General features: G+C 69.4%; 1 protein-coding gene across 4 annotated transcripts in view; it reads right to left on the reverse strand.

The window, feature by feature from the left end:
• Positions 1 to 244: 244 nt before the first annotated feature.
• The window catches only part of ZNF385A (zinc finger protein 385A), a 54,108-nt gene continuing 34,638 nt past the window's right edge, over positions 245 to 19,714 (reverse strand). For all 4 annotated transcript variants that reach the window (XM_039513759.1, XM_039513757.1, XM_039513758.1 and 1 more), the window contains 6 exons: positions 19,010 to 19,120; positions 10,355 to 10,520; positions 6,533 to 6,853; positions 3,774 to 3,952; positions 3,325 to 3,420; positions 245 to 1,818 (listed from right to left, as the gene is read on the reverse strand). In XM_039513759.1, the coding sequence (XP_039369693.1) occupies positions 1,594 to 1,818; positions 3,325 to 3,420; positions 3,774 to 3,952; positions 6,533 to 6,853; positions 10,355 to 10,520; positions 19,010 to 19,120 (1,098 nt within the window). In that variant the 3' untranslated portion in view covers positions 245 to 1,593. The remainder of the gene's footprint in view (positions 1,819 to 3,324; positions 3,421 to 3,773; positions 3,953 to 6,532; positions 6,854 to 10,354; positions 10,521 to 19,009; positions 19,121 to 19,714) is intronic.

Genomic DNA, 19,714 nt, shown 5'->3' on the forward strand with positions numbered 1-19,714 from the left:
GCAGCACTTGGCGCTCCCCTGGGCACCCGCCCACCCCTCCCCTGGGCACTCTAGCCCTTCCCTCCCATCCCCTCCCCACACCCTTCCCCTCCCCACCCCTCCGATGGGCACCCCACACATCCCTTCCCCTGATGTGCCACTGACCACTCGATGCGCCCCCATCTCCTCCTGTGGCCCCCCTGCACCCCCACCTTTCCCTGGCCCCCAAGGGGCACCCCCTATCCCCTGCACCCCCTAACCCCAGCCTCTCCATCCCATGTATTTGAGCTAGGGTCTCGCCAGCTGACCCCCTACATATGGGGGAGGGGTCCTGGCTGGAACTTGGGGCACCACCTGCTCCCTGGCACAGGGAACCCCACCCCCACTCCCTGTTGGGGTAGCAGGGGCCCCATGGCAGGGCAAAGGGTTGATTCAGCTTGTGCCCATTGCCTGGGCTGAGCCCCACAGGCCGTGAGGGGGGCAGGGCCTAACGTGGGCTGCAGCCCCAGGGAGGTGACAGCTGGGCACCCACGCGGCCCAGGCTGGGTTCCCCTGCCCCACTTGGATCAGACCCCCAGGGCCTGGCTGGGGCTCCGTCCCTGCAGCATCCGAGCAAGTGCCCTGGCTGCCCTGTGGAGCCTCATCCAGTCCTGCCCTAGAGGGCGGCCATCCCCAGCCCCCCTCCCGCCAGCTGGGACACCCCCCTCATTCTCAGCACAGCTGATAAAATCACCCACATTTGGGGCTTCCCCTCAGCCTCCTGGCCCCACGGCAGGGGGCTCAGGCCAGGCCCAGCCAGTGGCTCCCGAGGGACGGGGGGGAGGGCGCTACCTCTAGACACAGAGCTCCTGCCCGAAGGGGAGAGGGGCGGGCGCAGGGGGCACAGTGTGGGCCGCAGGCTCTGGCCGGGGGCCGTGGTGGCAGCGGGAGGAAGCATGGGGGAGGGTGGGGGGTGCTATGTACACGGGGCGGCCCAGGCCCCAACGTTATTGCAATGGTGTCCGTTCTCCTGGCGGGCCGGGCTCCCAGCTTCGCGCCTCTCAGTGCAAGTGGACATGGCTTGTGTGGCTGGCGGGCTCCCTGCCCCCGCATGGATCCTGCTGGGGGGCTGGAGGGAGCCCCCCAGCTCTGGACGGGACAGGGGCGCCTCCCCATGGAGAGAGAGATACAAAAGAGATTGCTTGCGATCAGTTCCCTGAGGTACCGGGGGACCCTCCCCCCGATCTGGGGTCGCCCCCCCAACCTGACACTCCATGGAGTCCGACGGGGGGGCTTCTCCCTTCCCCCGTCCTTCTCCCAAGATTCAGATCCCCCCCACGCTTGGTACCAGGGAGAAAAGAGCAATGAAGGGGGCTGTGGGGGTCCCCTCGGCCGCTTCCCCGGGGGGCCCAGCACTTGTGCAGAGTTGGCTGGGCCTGGGGGGACGGAGCTGGGGGGGCGGGCGGGGGATGGGCTTGTCCCTTTTCTTCTGGGGAAAAAGGATCCGAATTCCAGTTAAAAAGCCACAAACGAAAGGCCCCAAGCCCCGCCCAGCCCCCGCCCAGCCCCCGGGAGCTCGGGTGGGCGCCGGGCGGGTCCAGCGGAGGTGGGCGTCGAGGGGCACAGCAGCGGGCGTCAGTACGGCGAGAAGAGGATGGGCCCGTGAGCAGTTCTGATGGGCCCCGGGGCCGGACGCAGCAGCGGGTGCGTCAGGGGGGGCCCCTGCAGGAGTGGGGGCGTTGGGCGCAGCGTCAGGGGGGCGGAGGCCGCGGCTGCCATCGCTGCTGCCATGGCCAAGGGGCTGGGCAGGAGTCCGGCCGCCAGCGACTTGGGCAGGTCCTTGGGGAAGGCCAGGGGGCTCTGCAAGAGAGAGAGAGGCGGGCTCAGGGGGCGCCCAGAGAGAGAGAGAGCCGGGTGTGTGGGGGTGGGGGGCCCACAGAGAGTGCCGGGCGTGGGGGGAGGGGCACCCACAGACACAGCACTGGGGGGGTGGGGGGCCCAACCATGGGGGCCGGCCAGGAAAGGCCAGGGTGTGCAGAGGGCACCGGGGGCCATATTTGTCGGCCACCCTCCAGCTGCCTGCCCACTGCATCCATCCGACTATGGCGGGTTCTCAAACTGGGGGGCGGGACGCTCAAGGGGTCGCAAGGTTATTACATGGGGGGTCACGAGCCGTCAACCTCCACCCCAAACCCTGCTTTGCCTCCAGCATTTATAATGGTGTAAAATGTATAAAAAAGTGTTTTTAATTTATGGGGGGGGGGGGTCGCACTCAGGCCTGCTGTGTGAAGGGGTCCCAGTACAAAAGTTTGAGAGCCACTGGTCTGTGGCACCCATCGGTGCCCATGGCTTCCAGAATACCCGTCTCTCCGTCCGTCCGTCCCTCCAACCTCTCTCCAACTACCCCCCCTCGCCGTGGTGCTCCTGCCCCCTCGGCCCCTGCACTCCTAGGAAGCCCCAGCACCCAGCCCCAATTCTCTATGCGGCTGGGCCCAGCAAGGTGAAGGGAGCACCCCCACCCCCTGCCTCTCAGCTCACCCCCCTGGTTCCCCCACCCCTGCCTCTCAGCTCACCCCCTGCTTCCCCCACCCCACCTCTCAGCTCACCCCCCTGCTTCCCCCCACCCCCTGCCTCTCAGCTCACCCCCCGGCTTCCCCCCACCCCCGCCTCTCAGCTCACCCCCCTACTTCCCCCTACCCCACCCCCTGCCTCTCAGCTCACCCCCTGCTTCCCCACCCCCACCTCCCGCCTCTCAGCTCACCCCTACTTCTTCCCACCCCTGCCTCTCAGCTCTCCTCCTACTTCCCCACCCCCACCTCCCGCCTCTCAGCTCACCCCCTGCTTCCCCCACCCCGCCTCTCAGCTCTCCCCTACTTCGCCCCACCCCGCCTCTCAGCTCTCCCCTACTTCCCCACCCCACCTCCCTGCCTCTCAGCTCACCCCCCACTCCCCTCTGCCTCTCAGCTCACCCCCAGTCTCACCCGCCCGCCTCTCAGCTCACCGGGGCCGGCTCCAGGCACCAGCTAAGGAAGCTGGTGCTTGGGGCGGCCAATTGAAAGGGGCGGCACGTCCGTCTGGTATCGGGGCGGCACGTCTGGGTCTTTGGCGAGAATTTGGCGGCTCAGTCCCTCTCTTCCTCTTTGACCTGCCGTCGAAGTGCCGCCGAAGAAGAGGAGAGGGACTGAAGGACCCACCGCCAAATTGACGCTGAAGAAGTGGCGCGTTTGAGCTGCCACTGAAGTGTCGCCACGCGTCTTTTTTGCCGCTTGGGGCAGCAGAAAAGCTGGAGCCGGCCCTGCAGCTCACCCTCACCCTCCCGCCTCTCAGCTCACCCCCCCACTCCCTGCCCCCCGCCTCTCAGCTCACCCCCAGCTCGGCTGAGCTGCGCTGCTTCTTGTGCCGGCTCAGCAGGGGGTTGGGCTTCCCGGCTACCCCATCCCGGTGTCTCCGGCTGGAAATGTGCTGAGGGGGGAAGGAGAGAGTCAGAGCCCTGCCTTGAGCTGCTAGAGTCTAGACCCTGCTCCCCTCCCAGAGCTGGGCAGGGAACCCAGGAGTCCTGACTCCAGCCCTCTGCTCCAACCACTAGACCCTGCTCCCCTCCCAATGGAACCCAGGAGTCCTGACTCCAGCCCGGGTTCAGAGCTGAGACTCAGTGTCTCCCAGCACCCCCAGCTGGGATCAGACCCAGGAGCCACCTCCTTCCCGATGTGGGAGACTGGCCTGCCCCCACCCCACATACCCCAGGGGCTAAGGGGGAGGAGTGATGGTGGGGTGGGGAGGCTGGGAGGACATGGGGGTCCCCAGCAGTGCCCCACCTGTTTGAGCTGGATCTCCGAGTTGACCTTGACGTTGCAGATCTCACAGTGGAAGGTGCGCTCCTGAGCATTGGGGTCCTGGCTGCCTGGCTCCCCGCTGGCCGTGGGGCCCAGCCGTGGGTACGCCTTGATGGGCCCCAGCCCGCTGCGCGCCTCCAGGATGGTTTTGTGCTTGGTACCTGGGCGGGGAGGGGGGGCAGTGAGGGACAGCAGTGGTGGGAGCAACCCAGCCCTATGGCCAGCGCTCCCACCCCGCTCCCCACAGCGCCCCCTGCTGGAGAGGCTGGAGCCTTGATTAGTTTCACTTTGGATGGACTGAGTTTGCTGGCTCTTTGCTGGACCAATCAGAGGGCAGAAGCCCCCCCACCTGGCCCCGTGCTCAGCTCGGTCGCAGCCAGTGGCTCAGGCCGGGGCAGATCCCTGGGGCTGGGGCTGCTTGGCACAGCACAGATGCTCCCCGCAGGGGCCTGGCTGCCGCCCCTCACATGCCCAGCACAGACTGGGCCACCGGCCGGGGGCAGGTGGGGAATTCCCTGGGCACTCACTGAGGGGCGGGAAGCTGGTCACAAACGTCCCCTGCCCAGCTCAGTTGCCCCAATCCGCAGCTCCCCCCACTCTGCCGTCCCAGCTCTGGCTCCCCACACACACCTCAATCCTGACCCGCAGCCCCCTGCTACCCTAGCCCTGGCCTCCCTCACCCAGCTCAGGCAATGTCTCTCAATCCCAACCCACAGTGGGTGTGCCGCAGGGCAGGTGGGGGCAGGGTACGGCGGTGGGGTGGGGGGTGGCTGTATGAGCTGATGTGGGGGGCTAGCTGCACAACTGGGAAGTGGCTGGAGGAGCCGGGGGGATGGGAGGATGAGCTGAGGGATGGCTGGAGGAGGTGGGGGGGGCAGCGGAGCCAGGGGGAGGGCTGGACAAGCAGAGGGTGTATGGATGAGCGGGGGGGCTGAACGAACTGGGTGGTAGCTGGATGAGTGGAGTGTGGCTGGATGAGCTGAGGGGGCTGATGCACGGGGGTGGCTGGATGAGCTTGAGACAGGGCTAGATGAGCTGGGGGCAGGGGCTGGACGCATGTGGGGTGGCTGGACAAGCTGGGGCTAGATGGAGTGGAGTGTGGCTGGATGAGCTGGGGCTAGACGAGCTGGGGCTGGACGACGGCGGGGCTGGACGAGCTGGGGGTGGCAGGAGGAGCCATGGGGGTGGCTGGATGAGTGGAGTGTGGCTGGATGAGCTGGGGGCTAGATGAGCTGGGGGTGGACGCACACTGGGGTAGCTGGAGGAGCCATGGGGGTGGCTGGATGAGTGGAGTGTGGCTGGATGAGCTGGGGCTAGATGAGCTGGGGTGGCTGGATGAGCCGGGGCTGGATGAGCTGGGGTGGCTGGATGAGCTGGGGCTGGATGAGCTGGGGTGGCTGGATGAGCTGGGGGGGCTGGATGCATGGCGGGGGCTGGACGAGCGGGGGGGTGGCAGGAGGAGCCATGGGGGGTGGCTGGAGGGGTGGATGGGGGCTGGAGGAGCTGGGGGAGGCTAGACGAGCTGGGGGGGCGGCTGGACACACGGCGGATGCTGGACGAGCCAGGGGGTGGCCGGATGAGTGGAGTGTGGCTGGACGAGCTGGGGGTCTAGACGAGCTGGGGGCTGGACGAGCTGGGGTGGCAGGAGGAGCCATGGGGAGTGGCCGGATGAGTGGAGTGTAGCTGGATGAGCTGGGGGGCGGGGGCTGGATGAGCCGGGGGGTGTCAGGAGGAGCCATGCGGGGTGGCTGGATGAGTGGATAGTGGCTGGATGAGCTGGGGGGGCTAGACGAGCTGGGGGGGCTGGACGAGCCGGGGGGTGTCAGGAGGAGCCATGGGAGGTGGCTGGACGGCAGCAGGCCTGGGAAGCGCGTTGCAGCCGGGCAGGGTGGGGCCGCCTGGACTCAGTGTGGCCCTTGCTCTGTTTTTCCAGGGCTGGCAGCCGGCGCGGGGCAGGAAATGCGGGTCCCTGGGGAGGGCGCCGGGAGCTCAGGCCAGGGCCCAGGCCCGTCTCTGGCAGGCTCCTGAGGCCCAGCCCCGGCTGCTTCTGGAAATTTAGAGGCTCCCTGGCCTGAGCCCCAGCAGCTGGGCATGCTGGGAAATTCCAGACTGTAAAGAAGGGCTGGGGTTGCAGGACTCAGGGAGAATGCTGGGGGGTTGGGACTGAGGGGCACCGGCAGAGCTGGGGGGCAGAGCCCAGGGCTGGGAGAGCAGGGGGCTGCAGGATGGGATTGGAGGTACTGCCAGAGCTCTGTGGGGAGCCACATAATTTCATAGAGCTCTGCCCTAGGGCATGCGCCCCGGTGCTGCCCCTGCCCAGCTGCCCGCTGGCCTGGTGCTGCCCTGCCCACCCGCTGGCCTGGTGCTGCCCCTGCCCGGCCGCCCGCTGGCCTGGTGCTGCTCTGCCCACCCGCTGGCCTGGTGCTGCCCCTGCCCGGCCGCCCGCTGGCCTGGTGCTGCTCTGCCCACCCTACTGACATCCCTGATTGTAGAACCTTGGAGCTGTTTAGAAAAGGACCTGAACTTTCCCACGCGGCACCGTGTGGGGGCCCAGCCTGGGGCAAGGACACAGTTAGTTTAGTCTCTAGAATTCAGGCAGCATTGTTGGGCCTGGCAGGACCCGGCAGAGCAGCGCCCGCAGGCACCAGACGGCCCAGGAGGAGGCGCCACATGGCCCTTGCTGGCACAGCCCATGGTGGAGCCCGTTCCACAGCAGGGCTGCCCGTCCCCCGGCCCTGTACCTTTGTTGTGGGCCTCCAGCTGCGACAGGGAGTTCACGGCCACCTTGCAGAGGGCGCAGTACAGCAGCTTCTTGGCCTTCTCCTCGTCTGACTTGGAGGTCGCCCCTGGCCCCACGCTGCCATTGCTGCTGGGCACAGAGGTGCCAGCGGGCACTGACGCCACGTCCCCCACGGCCAGCGTGCCCCTGGGCTCCTGGCTCGCTTCGGCAAAGGAGGCCTGGTTGGGTGGCACGGCTGGGACCGGAGATGCCAGGTAGGGCGGCTTGAAGGGTGAGGCGGGTGCCGAGGGCACGGTCCCCCCCAGCCCGTTCTGCTGCTCGGCTGCAGGAGAGGAGAGAAGGTTCAGAGCTGGGGTGGGGTGGGGAGCCAGGCAGGGCTGCAGACACCGCTGGATCCTCGGGGTCTGTGCCCCACGGCAGGAGGGAGCAGCCAGTTGGGGTGCCTGGATGAGGGGTGAGGACCCCGGGTTCCCCGGGCACAGGACAGGCTCAGTAGCCCTGGGGCAGGGAAAGGACAGGCTGCAACCTCTGCCCCCCTGCGTCCCGCCTATCCCTGAGCACCCCACAGGCCCCCGTGCCCCCCAGGTGCTGCAGAGCCAGCTAGCAGGGGGAGGCTGCCCCCCACGGTGCCCACGGAGGGCGCGATCCCGGCCCTGGCCCAGTGCATGCCCTGCTGTTGCAGTGCGGGTGAGTCAGTGGCACCATTAGCACTTGCTGCTCACCCCCCGGGGCAGCGTGGGGAGGAGCAGAGGCTGGCAGGAGATGGGCTGGTGGGGCTGGCAAAGGGGCGGCCTGTGGAGGGGCACCGGGGCTGGGATTCAGGGGCCTCGGCACAGCTGTGTGTGGTGCAGCCCCAGGCTGGGGGCTGTGGGTTGGGCCTTAGGGGCATCACCCCCTCTATCCAAACCAGCCCGGCTGGGCCACCAGGTCACGCCAGCTGAGCCGGGGGCACGGGGTGAACTTGAGTGAGCCCCATGGAGGAGCAGATCCCACGAGGCCTGACAGGAGCCCAGGGCCCTTCCCCGCTGACTGCCCACGAGGGGCCAGCTGGGGTTGGGGGCAGGGCAGGTTCTGGGGTGCCAGGCTGCACAGCGCCCCCTAGTGCCACTCTGAGGTCAGCCCTGCCTGAGGGGAGAGCGCCCCCGACTGAGCCCTCCCCCACGCTCCCTGCAGCACAGCGCCCCCTAGTGCCACTCTGGGGTCAGCCCTGCCTGAGGGGAGAGCGCCCCCTACTGAGCCCCTTCCCTCATGCTCCCTGCAGCACAGCGCCCCCTAGTGCCACTCTGGGGTCAGCCCTGCCCGAGGGGAGAGCGCCCCCGACTGAGCCCCTCCCCCACGCTCCCTGCAGCACAGCGCCCCCTAGTGCCACTCTGGGGTCAGCCCTGCCCGAGGGGAGAGTGCCCCCTACTGAACCCTCCCCCATGCTCCCTGCAGCACAGCGCCCCCTAGCGCCACTCTGGGGTCAGCCCTGCCCGAGGGGAGAGTGCCCCCGACTGAGCCCCTCCCCCGCACTCCCTGCAGCACAGCGCCCCCTAGTGCCACTCTGGGGTCAGCCCTGCCCGAGGGGAGAGCGCCCCCGACTGAGCCCCTCCCCCGCACTCCCTGCAGCACAGCGCCCCCTAGCGCCACTCTGGGGTCAGCCCTGCCCAAGGGGAGAGCGCCCCCGACTGAGCCCCCCTGCTCCCTGCCGCCCCTGTAGTGTTTTGCGGTGGGCTCCCGTGCCAGCCCTGCCCCTGCCCCACGCCGCAAGGGGAGGGATCTATCGCTGAGCACAGCTGGGCAATGCCAACAGTCGGCTCCGAGAACGAACCTGCCCGGCCCGTGGCAGAGCCCAGGGCCCCTCCAGACGGGCTTTCCCGGCTCAGGGGGCCCTGGCTGCCACATCACAGGCTCCTCCCCCACCTAGCCTCCCTCCGGCCCCCCCCAGCCCGGCGCTGGCCCAGCCTCCTTTCCCCCCCCCAGCCTCCTCCCCACACTAGCTGCCCTCCCGAGCACAAGGCCCAGAGTGCGAGTGCTGCTCTATAATTCATGGGGCCCCATTAAACGTTCCCCCCCCCCGCCCCAGTTCCACTCGTGAGGGAAGTTTCCAGGCCAGGGGCACGCAGGGCAGCGCGGCTCCGGTAACTGCGCTGATCAGGTTCCCAGCTCACACGGCAGTGGGGTGGGGGTGGGGGGGGCACTTGGAGCCAGCTGGAGGCACCCAGGGGCCGGCTGGGGTCCCACAACTGGGCACTAGCAGCAGGGGGCGGCCCCCCTCCCCCCAGCCTCCCTGTGCATGCAGCTAGGGTAGGATGGAGCTGGGGCTGGGCCCCGTCTGGGCTCCCACGCCGGGTTGTTGGGGGGCGGGCAGAGGTTTGGGGGGAGATCAGCTAACACTGGGGTGCTGCCGGGAGGGAGGAGAGTGACTCCGCAGGGGGCGCCCTCCCCTCCATCCAGGATGGCCCCAAACCAGGATAGGCAGGAGAGCACCTGCCCCACAGCCCCCTGCCATCCAGCCCTGCCCTTCCTGCCCCCACCTCTACCAGTGCCCCCCAGCCCCGGCCTGGCCTTCCTGCCCCCCAGCTCTGCCAGTGCCCCATCGTCCCCTGTCCCCCAACCCAGTGCCCCACAGCCCCCTGCCATCCCAGCCCTGGCCTGGCCTTCCTGCCCCCCAGCTCTGCCAGTGCCCCATCGTCCCCTGTCCCCCAACCCAGTGCCCCATAGCCCCCTGCCATCCCAGTTGTGGCCTTCCTGCCCCCAGTTCTGCCAGTGCCCCCCAGCCCTCTGCCATCCCAGCCCTCTGGCCTGGCCTTCCTGCCCCCCATCTCTGCCAGTGCCCCATAGTCCCCTGTGCCCCAACCCCCTGCCCCCAGCCCTCTGCCATCCCAGCCCTCTGGCCTTCCTGCCCCCCATCTCTGCCAGTGCCCCATAGTCCCCTGTCCCCCAACCCAGTGCCCCACAGCCCCCTGTCCCCCAACCCAGTGCCCCCCAGCCTCCTGCCATCCCAGCCCTGGGCTTCCTTCCCCCCCAGCTCTGCCAAACCTGATGCCCACGCCCCTCTGCTGCAGCCTAGTTCGCTGTTGGCTCTAAGGATGGGATGCCGAGGGGAGAACAGGATCTGGATCCAGTCCGTCCCCTCCCCGCCGCCCCCACGTACATGGCGCCAGCTGCAGGTGGAGGCCATGATCTCAGCCTTGGCGGTGGTGTGGGGATGGGCAGGGGTGTGTGTGTGGCGGGGGGGGCACAAGTTAATTGTCCGGCAGCACCGCAGCGCCAGACTCCGCAGAGCCACCCGGCTTCCGGGCATCACACGGCTCCATTACCCGCCTCTTGCAACCACAATCAATTTTTAATTCGATGCTATTTAATTAGCCGCCCGGCTCGGCTGACGGGCCAGCTCAAGTTCCCGCTGCGGAGGGAGCTGCCCCAGAGCTGGAGTATGGGCCAGGGCGGCCCTGTGTGGGGTCGGGGATGGGATGGAATTGCCCCTCGGGCCCAAGGTAGCGTTGTGGGCACCACTGAGCAGCTGACCTCCCACCCCAGAACCAGCCGCAATTCAGCCCGTCACCGCAGGCTGGCAGCTGCCGCGCAGGGCACTGCTGGGTCTGCCCCCTGCCCTGTGCCGAGAACGGGTCCCTCTTCTGGCACTACCACTGCCTGGGGCAGGATCCCCCAGCCCCCAACCACAGGGGTGCCCCAGTACCCCCTCAGGTGCCAGCACCAGACCAAGGGGGTGGGGAAGGTGCTGAGGGGGGGTTAGCGCTGTGTGGGATCGGCGGCTGGGGGCACATGGGGGCCGAGGGCCCAGGGGGAAGTGGGAAGGGCCCGTGGGGGCGGGGAGCACCTGGCTTGTCCGAGTCGCTCTCGCTGACGCTGGACATGGGGCTGCCCACGGGCCCCGGCTTGTCGCCCTCGCGGGGCCCCGACTCCTTCTGCCGCGTCTTGGCCGCCTCCATGCCCTTGACGCGCCGGGCGTGTCGGTTCCCCTTGTAGTGCGCCTCGGCCTGGCTCTGCGGGGAGAGGGGGGGTCAGGGCGCCCTGGGAAACCCCGACAGAACGGCCCCCACCCTGCCCCCATCCTCCCCTGCCCTGCCCCCCCCGCCTCCCCGCCCTCCCCCCTCCCCCAGCCCCCAGCGCAGCCCCCCACCTCACCCCCCGCCCCTCCCTCCACGGCATGGCCCCAAAATCAACCCCGACCTGACACTTCCCCACAGTGCAGACCCCGCACCAACCCCTCCTCCTCTCACAGTGCGCCCCACCAACCCTGACCCTCTCCCCACAGTGCGGCCCCACACACCAACCCGACCCTCCCCACAGTGCAGCCCTCCCGCACCAACTCCCCTTCCCCCCACAGTTCATCCCCTCGACCAACCCCCGACCCTCCCCCGACAGAACGGCCCCCACCCTGCCCCCATCCTCCCCTGCCCTGCCCCCCAAGCCTCCCTGCCCTCCAACCTTCCCAAGCCCTCAGCGCAGCCCCCACATCAATCCCCGACCTGACACTTCCCCCACAGTGGAGACCCCCCACATCAACCCCCGACCCTCCCTCCACTGCATGGCCCCAAAATCAACCCCGACCTGACACTTCCCCACAGTGTAGACTCCCACATCAACCCCAACCTGATACTTCCCCACAGTGCAGACCCCGCACCAACCCCACCCTCCTCCTCACAGTGTGGCCCCACACCAACCCTGACCCTCTCCCCACAGTGCGGCCCCACACACCAACCCCTGACCCTCCCCACAGTGCAGCCCTCCCGCACCAACTCCCTTCCCCACAGTTCATCCTCGACCAACCCCGACCCTCCCCGACAGAACGGCCCCCACCCTGCCCCCATCCTCCCTGCCCTGCCCCCAAGCCTCCCTGCCCTCCAACCTCCCCAAGCCCTCAGCGCAGCCCCCACATCAACCCCGACCTGACACTTCCCCCACAGTGCAGACCCCCCACATCAACCCCCGACCCTCCCTCCACTGCATGGCCCCAAAATCAACCCCGACCTGACACTTCCCCACAGTGTAGACTCCCACATCAACCCCAACCTGATACTTCCCCACAGTGCAGACCCTCCCGCACCAACCCCTCCTCCTCACAGTGCGGCCCCCACACACCAACCCTGACCCTCTCCCACAGTGCGCCTCTACACCAACCCCTGACCCTCCCCACAGTGCAGGCCCCCACCAACCCCCAACTCTCCCCACAGTGCAGCCCCCATAAACCCAACCTCCTCACAGTGCAGCCCCCATAAATCCCTGACCCTCCCCACAGCGTGGCCCACCTATACCAATCCCTCCCCACAACATGCTCCCCATCAACCCCTGACCTCCCCTACAGTGTGCCCCCACACCAACCCCTGACCTGACACTTCCCCACAGGGCGCCCCCCCCTCACCCGCTGACCTTCTCCCCACTGCACGGCCCCCATCAACCCCGACCCTCCCACACTGCACGGGCCCCCACCAACCCCGACCTGACATTTCCCCACAGTGCGCCCCATCAACCCCTGACCCTCCCCACACTGCACGGCCCCACCAACCCCGACCTGACATTTCCCCACAGTGCACCCCATCAACCGCTGACCTTCTCCCCACTGCACGGCCCCCATCAACCCCGACCCTCCCCACACTGCACGGCCCCCCCATCAACCGCTGACCTTCTCCCCATAGCTTCCTGACCCTCCCTCCCCCCCAGCAGCCCCCTAGTGCTGCCTACAACATCCACCCCCAGCTGGCCACCCCCCCTCCTGAGCTCCAGCCAGCTCAGCGCCGGCTGCGAGGGAGGGGTACAGAGCATCTTCCAGTAACTGCTGGCAAGACCCTGCCATGAAGGATCCCAGCTGGGAGCTCTGACAGCCTGGGGAGGGGAGGGCCCAGCACACTGCAGCCGATGGGCCCCTGCCCCCGTGCAGCTCCCCGCTGGGGGCCTGGAGCACTCAGCAACTGGGCCAGAGGGGAGAGCGGCGGGATCTAGTGGTTAGAAAGGGCTGGGAGCCAGGACTCCTGGGTTCCATGCCCTGCTCTGGGAAGCTGAGGGGTCACTGGCTAGAGCAGGGGGGTAGGAGCCAGGAGAAGGAAGGACTGGGGTGCTGCTAACTCCCTGGGGTGGCTGTGCTGCCTCCACAGCACCCCCACATGGCAGAGGCTCTTGCTGCAGCTACGCCCAATATGGATTCTCTTCTGCTCCTAACGAGTCTCGTTGTTCTGGGGCCATTGCTCCCAGGGTGCCTTGGGAGATCTCCTGAACCCCACCCTGCCCGGCTGGAGAGACATGGCCCTCCCCAGCCACACTGGCTACCAGAGCCGGCAGGGGCCACCCAGGGGCAGAGATGGGGCTGTGCTGGGCATGGGGCAGAGAGCTGGGGGGGTGCGGCTCCTGGGAGGGCACCATGGACAGGAGTGTTGGGCTGTAGCCGCCCGGAGGGGGCACTGGGTGTGGGGAGCATCAGGCTGAACATCGCCCAGAGGGGGCGCTTGGTGGGGAGTGTCGGGCTGGGGTGCTGGGAGCGCTGGGCCGTACACTGGCCGGAGGGGGCTGGGAGCGCTGGGCCGCACACTGGCCGGAGGGGGCTGGGGGAGCGCTGGGCTGTACCCTGCCCAGAGGGGGCTGGGGAGCACTGGGCTGTACACTGCCCGGAGGGGGCTGGGGGAGCGCTGGGCTGTACCCTGCCCGGAGGGGGTGCTGGGGGGGAGCACTGGGCTGTACCCTGCCCGGAGGGGTGCTGGGGAGCACTGGGCTGTACACCGCCCGGAGGGGGCTGGGGAGCGCTGGGCTGTACCCTGCCCGGAGGGGTGCTGGGGGAGCACTGGGCTGTACACCGCCCGGAGGGGGCTGGGGAGCACTGGGCTGTACCCTGCCCGGAGGGGGGGCTGGGGGGGGAGCGCTGGGCCGTACGCTGCCCGGAGGGGGTGCTGGGGGGAGCGCTGGGCCGTACCCTGCCCGGAGGGGGGGCTGGGGGGGGAGCGCTGGGCTGTACCCTGCCCGGAGGGGGCTGGGGGCACTGGGCTGTACCCTGCCCGGAGGGGGCTGGGGGAGCGCTGGGCTGTACCCTGCCCGGAGGGGGGGCTGGGGGGGAGCACTGGGCGGTCCCCTGCCCGGAGGGGGGGCTGGGGGGGACCCCCGGCTGTAGCCGCCCCGGCGAGGCTGCTGCTGGCCGCACTCAGCCTTGTTTGTTTATCCCAGGCCCCGGCGCCTGGGCTGCACCCGGGGTCACAGCTTGAGATGCGGCTGCAACCGCAGCTGGGAGACAACAACAAACCGCAGCCGAGCTCAGCCCCAGCCACGGGCCAACAGCCCCCCCGCCAGCCCCCCCCCACCCTCCAGCGCTGGGTCCACCGCCCCTGGGTGCTACTGGGAGAGGGACGAGCCCTGGGGCTCTGCCAGTGCCCCTCAATCCCGACCCGCAGCCCCTGCTAGCCCAGCCCTGCCCCCCTCCCCCCAGTGCCCCTCAATCCCGACCCGCAGCCCCTGCTAGCCCAGCCCTGCCCCCCGCCCCCCCAGTGCCCCTCAATCCCGACCTGCAGCCCCTGCTAGCCCAGCCCTGCCCCCCGCCCCCCCAGTGCCCCTCAATCCCGACCCGCAGCCCCTGCTAGCCCAGCCCTGCCCCGCCCCAGTGCCCCTCAATCCTGACCCGCAGCCCCTGCTAGCCCAGCCCTGCCCCCTCCCCAGTGCCCCTCAATCCCGACCCGCAGCCCCTGCTAGCCCAGCCCTGCCCCTCCCCCAGTGCCCCTCAATCCCGACCCGCAGCCCTGCTAGCCCAGCCCTGCCCCCTCCCCAGTGCCCTCAATCCCGACCCGCAGCCCCTGCTAGCCCAGCCCTGCCCCGCCCCCAGTGCCCCTCAATCCCGACCCGCAGCCCCTGCTAGCCCAGCCCTGCCCCTCCCCAGTGCCCCTCAATCCCGACCCGCAGCCCCTGCTAGCCCAGCCCTGCCCCCGCCCCCAGTGCCCTCAATCCCGACCCGCAGCCCCTGCTAGCCCAGCCCTGCCCCTGGCCCCCGCCCCAGTGCCCCTCAATCCTGACCTGCAGCCCCTGCTAGCCCAGCCCTGCCCCTGCCCCCAGTGCCCCTCAATCCCGACCCGCAGCCCCTGCTAGCCCAGCCCTGCCCCCCTCCCCCCAGTGCCCCTCAATCCCGACCCGCAGCCCCTGCTAGCCCAGCCCTGCCCCCGCCCCAGTGCCTCTCAATCCCGACCCGCAGCCCCTGCTAGCCCAGCCCTGCCCCTGGCCCCCGCCCCCAGTGCCCCTCATTCCTGACCTGCAGCCCCTGCTAGCCCAGCCCTGCCCCTGCCCCCAGTGCCCCTCAATCCCGACCCGCAGCCCCTGCTAGCCCAGCCCTGCCCCTGGCCCCAGTGCCCCTCAATCCCGACCCGCAGCCCCTGCTAGCCCAGCCCTGCCCCCACCCTCCCAGTGCCCCTCAATCCTGACCGGCAGCCCCCTGCTAGCCCAGCCCTGGCCCCCGCCCCAGTGCCTCTCAATCCCGACCCGCAGCCCCTGCTAGCCCAGCCCTGCCCCTGCCCCCAGTGCCTCTCAATTCCGACCCGCAGCCCCTGCTAGCCCAGCCCTGCCCCCACCCTCCCAGTGCCCCTCAATCCTGACCCACAGCCCCTGCTAGCCCAGACCTGCCCCGCCCCAGTGCCCCTCAATCCCGACCCGCAGCCCCTGCTAGCCCAGCCCTGCCCCCGCCCCAGTGCCTCTCAAATCCGAACTGCAGCCCCCGCTATCCCAGCCCTGAGCTCCCCCCAGCTCTGCCGGTGCCCTGGTGCTGCTGGCAGGCCGTGGGGCTGGCTGTGGGGTGTTGGTGCCCATGGGGAGATGCCACCCATTTTCGGGACGGGTTTCCGCCATTAGCGAGGGTTCAAACATCCAGTGACTTGTGCCATGTAGCAGCAGCCGCCCCCATCCCCCACTGGGACCGGCACCCTTCACTCTGGCAGATACCCGCTGGCCCCACGCTGCGCCCACGGGCTCCAAGTGCATCCTGGGGGGAGCAGATCCCCCTCCCACCTCCTCTGGAGCCGCCGGCCGGCCGGGGGCTGGGAGCAGATCCTGGCCAGGTTGCGGGAGCCGATAGGAATAACAGCTGGACGATGCTGCGGGGGCGGGGGAGTCTCTCCTGCTGAAGTAGCTCGGCACAGCTGGCCGGGGCAATGCAGATAAGCGGTGCCCAGCCTGCAGGGGGCACTGCTAGCCCCTGGCACCCCCTCCCTGTGCTCTGCCCAAGGGGCCCAGCCCCAACCGCCAACCCGCTCCAGCCCAACCCGAACCGGAGAGCAGCAAAGAACCCCACCCCCGAGCCCCAGGCCCCAGGGCCTGATGCAGCGGGGAGCGGAGCCGGGGCAGGGGTGGGCAACAGAACAGAGCCCAGGGGTGCTCGGAGGGGTGGGGGTCTCAGCAAGGCGCGCGCTCCCCCCGGTCAGTGCTGACCCTGGCGCTAGGGGGCGCTGTGCCGGAGGGAGGGGGGCTCGGTGAGGGGCTCTCCCCCCGGTCAGTGCTGACCCTGGCGCTAGGGGCGCCAGCCGGAGGGAGGGGGCTCGGTGAGGCTCTCCCGGTCAGTGCTGACCCTGGCGCTAGGGGGCGCTGTGCCGGAGGGAGGGGGGCTCGGTGAGGGGCTCTCCCGGTCAGTGCTGACCCTGGCGCTAGGGGCGCAGCCGGAGGGAGGGGGCTCGGTGAGGGGCGCCCCCCCCCGGGTCAGTGCTGACCCTGGCACTAGGGGGCGCTGTGCCGGAGGGAGGGGGGCTCGGTGAGGGGCTCTCCCCCCGGTCAGTGCTGACCCTGGCGCTAGGGGGCGCTGTGCCGGAGGGAGGGGGGCTCGGTGAGGGGCTCTCCCCCCGGTCAGTGCTGACCCTGGCGCTAGGGGGCGCTGTGCCGGAGGGAGGGGGGCTCGGTGAGGGGCGCTCCCCTCCCTCTCAGTGCTGATCCCGGTGCTGGGGGGCACTGTGCTGGGGGGAGTGGGGCAGGGCTCAGTCAGGGGCTCTCCCATCCTGGTCAGTGCTGACCCGTGGGCCGCGCCCTGACTGCTCCCTGCATGCACCCCCCCCCACCACCCTCCCTCCATGCACAAACTGCCTGCCGGACAGCACTTTCCGCACGTTCCCACGATGCTCCTGGGCAGGGCCGGGGGCTCAGGGCAGGGGGGTGGGGTGCAGGTGGGGTGTGGCAGGGGACTCAGGGCAGGGGGGTGGCATACAGGAGGGGTGCAGGGTGCAGCAGGGGGCTCAGGGCAGGGGGTTGGGGTGCACAAGGGGTGCGAGGTGTGGCAGGGGCGAGGGCAGGGGTTGGTGTGCAGGAGGGGTGTGGGGTGTGGCAGGGGCTCAGAGCAGGGGTGCAGCAGGGGGTATGGGGTGCAGGAGGGGTATGGCAGGGGTTGGGGTGCAGGAGGGGTGCAGCAGGGGCTCAGAGCAGGGGTTGGGGTGTAGGAGGGGTGTGGCAGGGGGTCAGGGCAGGGGGTTGGGGTGCAGGAGGGGTGTGGCAGGGGGTCAGGGCAGGGGTTGGGGTGCAGGAGTGGGTGTGGCAGGGGCTCAGGGCAGGGTGTTGGGGTGCAGGAGGGTGTGGCAGGGGGCACAGGGCAGGTAGTTGAGGTGCAGGAGGGGTGCCGCAGGGGCTCAGGGCAGGGTGTTGGGGTGCAGGAGGGTGTGGCAGGGGCTCAGAGCAGGGGTTGGGGTGCAGGAGGTGTGGTAGGGGCTCAGGGCAGGGGTTGGGGTGCAGGAGTGGGTGTGGCAGGGGCTCAGGCAGGGGTTGGGGTGCAGGAGGGTGTGGCAGGGGCTCAGGCAGGGGTTGGGGTGCAGGAGTGGGTGTGGCAGGGGCTCAGAGCAGGGGTTGGGGTGCAGGAGGGTGTGGCAGGGGCTCAGGCAGGGGTTGGGGTGCAGGAGGGGTGTGGCAGGGGGCTCAGGGCAGGGGGTTGGGGTGCAGGAGGGGTGTGGCAGGGGGTTGGGGTGCAGGGTGAGGGCTCCAGCCCAGCGCCGCTTACCTGGAGTGGCCCCGGGGTGGCAGCGGGGCTAAGGCAGGCTCCCTGCCTGCCCTGGCCCCGTGCCGCTCCTGGAAGCAGCTGGCATCACATCCCTGCAGCCCCTGGGGGAGGGGGGGCAGAGGGCTCTGCGCGCTGCCCTCGCCTGTGGGTACCTCCCCCGAAACTCCCAGGGCCGCAGGGACATGGTGCCAGCTGCTTCCAGGAGCGGTGCAGGGCCCACGGCGCCACAAGGGTGGCAATCCCGTGGCCCGGATCCAAAGCCCTCATGGGCCAGATCCGGCCCTCGGGCCGTAGTTTGCCCACCCCTGATTTAGACTGAGCCCCAGGGGGAGGATCAGTGTCAGACAGGGGTCAGGCTGTGGGGGGGAGGGACAGGGGTCAGGCTGTGGGGGGAGGGACCCACACAGACGAGCTCTCAGCAGCTCCCATGTCCGCTGGTGATCGAGGAGCCAGCCTGGTCTGTACAGCCAGCGCTGCCTAGGGAAGTCGTCCCGTCCCTGGCCTGGTGCAGCTTGGCCTGGCCCAGAGCAGCTCTGCCATCCCCCACCTCGGGTCACGTCCCCGGGGTCCAAGCAGAGCCAAGCCCCCATCGGCCCCGTGACCAAGTGGGAAGTTTGAGTACTATTTTTAAGAAGCCGAGCTTTGCCTCAGTTTCCCCTGCGTGCAGCACTGCTCCCTAGTGGGGGGGAGGCCTGTGTGCTCTCGGGGCAGGCTAAGACGCAGGTGGGTATCGCCGAGCTGTCTGGGCCTTGATCCCCACCTCAGGGCAAACCCAGTCGCCACGACATGGCCACCTAGCAACCAAGGCCCCAGCGAGATACGGACGCCGCCTCTGTGCAGGGGGGTGAGCCCCTCCCGCTTGGGAGCCCAGGCTAGGCCGCAGCACTGGCTGCTGGAGGAGCGGGGGGCTCGGGGGAAGCCCACTGAGGCACAGGCGCCAACTTCTCCTGGCGCCCGTGGGTGCTTGCGCCCCCCCCCGCCCCAGCTCCACCCCTGCCCCACACCCATATTCCAACCCCTTCTCCAAAGTCCCCGCCCCAACTCCACCCCCTCCCTGCCCCTATTGGACCCCTTCCCCAAATCCCCGCCCTGGCCCCGCCTCCTCCCCCTCCCTCCCACAGCCTGGGAGGAGAAGAGGGCACGAGGGGCGGGGCCGGGAGCTTGGCTGCTGGTGGGTGCAGAGCACCCACCAATTTTTCCCCGTGGGTGCTCCAGCCCCAGAGTTGGTGCCTATGCACTGAGGCCAGGCTGAGCGACAGAGGGGCTCGGGCTGCCCAGGATGGACTCTGCTAGCCAAGGACCCCGGTCCAGCGAGCCAAGAAACCTGCCTGTGTGGCTGCGCATCCCTGGGGTGCTGGCAGCGAGCCGCGTGGCACCCCAGGGGTCTGGGTCACTGAAGGGGGCGTCCCAGAGACTGGTCCAAAGCTGGGGCCACAGCCCCCAGCCCATGGATCTGCGACAGGTTCTGGGTCCAGCCGCCCGGCTGGGGGGGGCTCACAGTGTGGGGGCCTTTGCCGGGAGCCAGTGCAGCGGGGGACTCACCTCCGAGTTGAAGCGGATCTGGCAGACGTTGCAGGAGATGACGGGGCGCCGGGCCTTGCCGGGGGGCGCCCCGAAGGTGTGGTTAATCACCGCCTTCTGCACCGGATCCATCTGTGGGGAGAGTGACGCCGTGAGGAGCCATGGGGAGCTGGGCACCCACAGAGTCCCAGGCACAACCTGGGGGGGGCTCTGCCTGCCCCACCCTGGGGGGGGCTCCTCCTGCAGGGACTGGGGGAACTGGTCCTGGGGAGGCTGGACTAAACCCCCATGGGTGGGTCTCGCTCCAACGAGCAACATCCCCAGCTGGGGCCCAGGCTGGCATTTCCGATGCCATGTTGTGGCCCAGGCTGGACAGCCTCCGGTTCCTGCTGACCATTCGTAGGGGGAGCTCCACCCCCAGCTCCCCCAGCCCCACCCTCCAGCTCTGCCAGTGTCCATGGGGCAGGGTGGTAGTGGAGCAGCAAGCCCCTCCTCCGCCCCCACCAGAGCCCAGGACACCCCCTGGAAAGCAAAAGGGAGGAGTCAAGCTCTGACGGGGAGTGTGACCCCAGGGAGAGGAGGGGAGGGCTTGGCCCTGGCTCTGCCACGCTATCCCCAACCCAGCCCCTGCTCTGCCCACTACACCCCACAGCCTCCAAAGCCGGGCTGAGAGCCCAGCCCCCCAAGCCCCGACTCCACCCACTACACCCCCACGGCTCCACCCAC

The sequence above is a fragment of the Mauremys reevesii genome, linkage group 25, assembly GCF_016161935.1.
Source record: "Mauremys reevesii isolate NIE-2019 linkage group 25, ASM1616193v1, whole genome shotgun sequence".
Lineage (NCBI taxonomy): Eukaryota > Metazoa > Chordata > Testudines > Geoemydidae > Mauremys > Mauremys reevesii.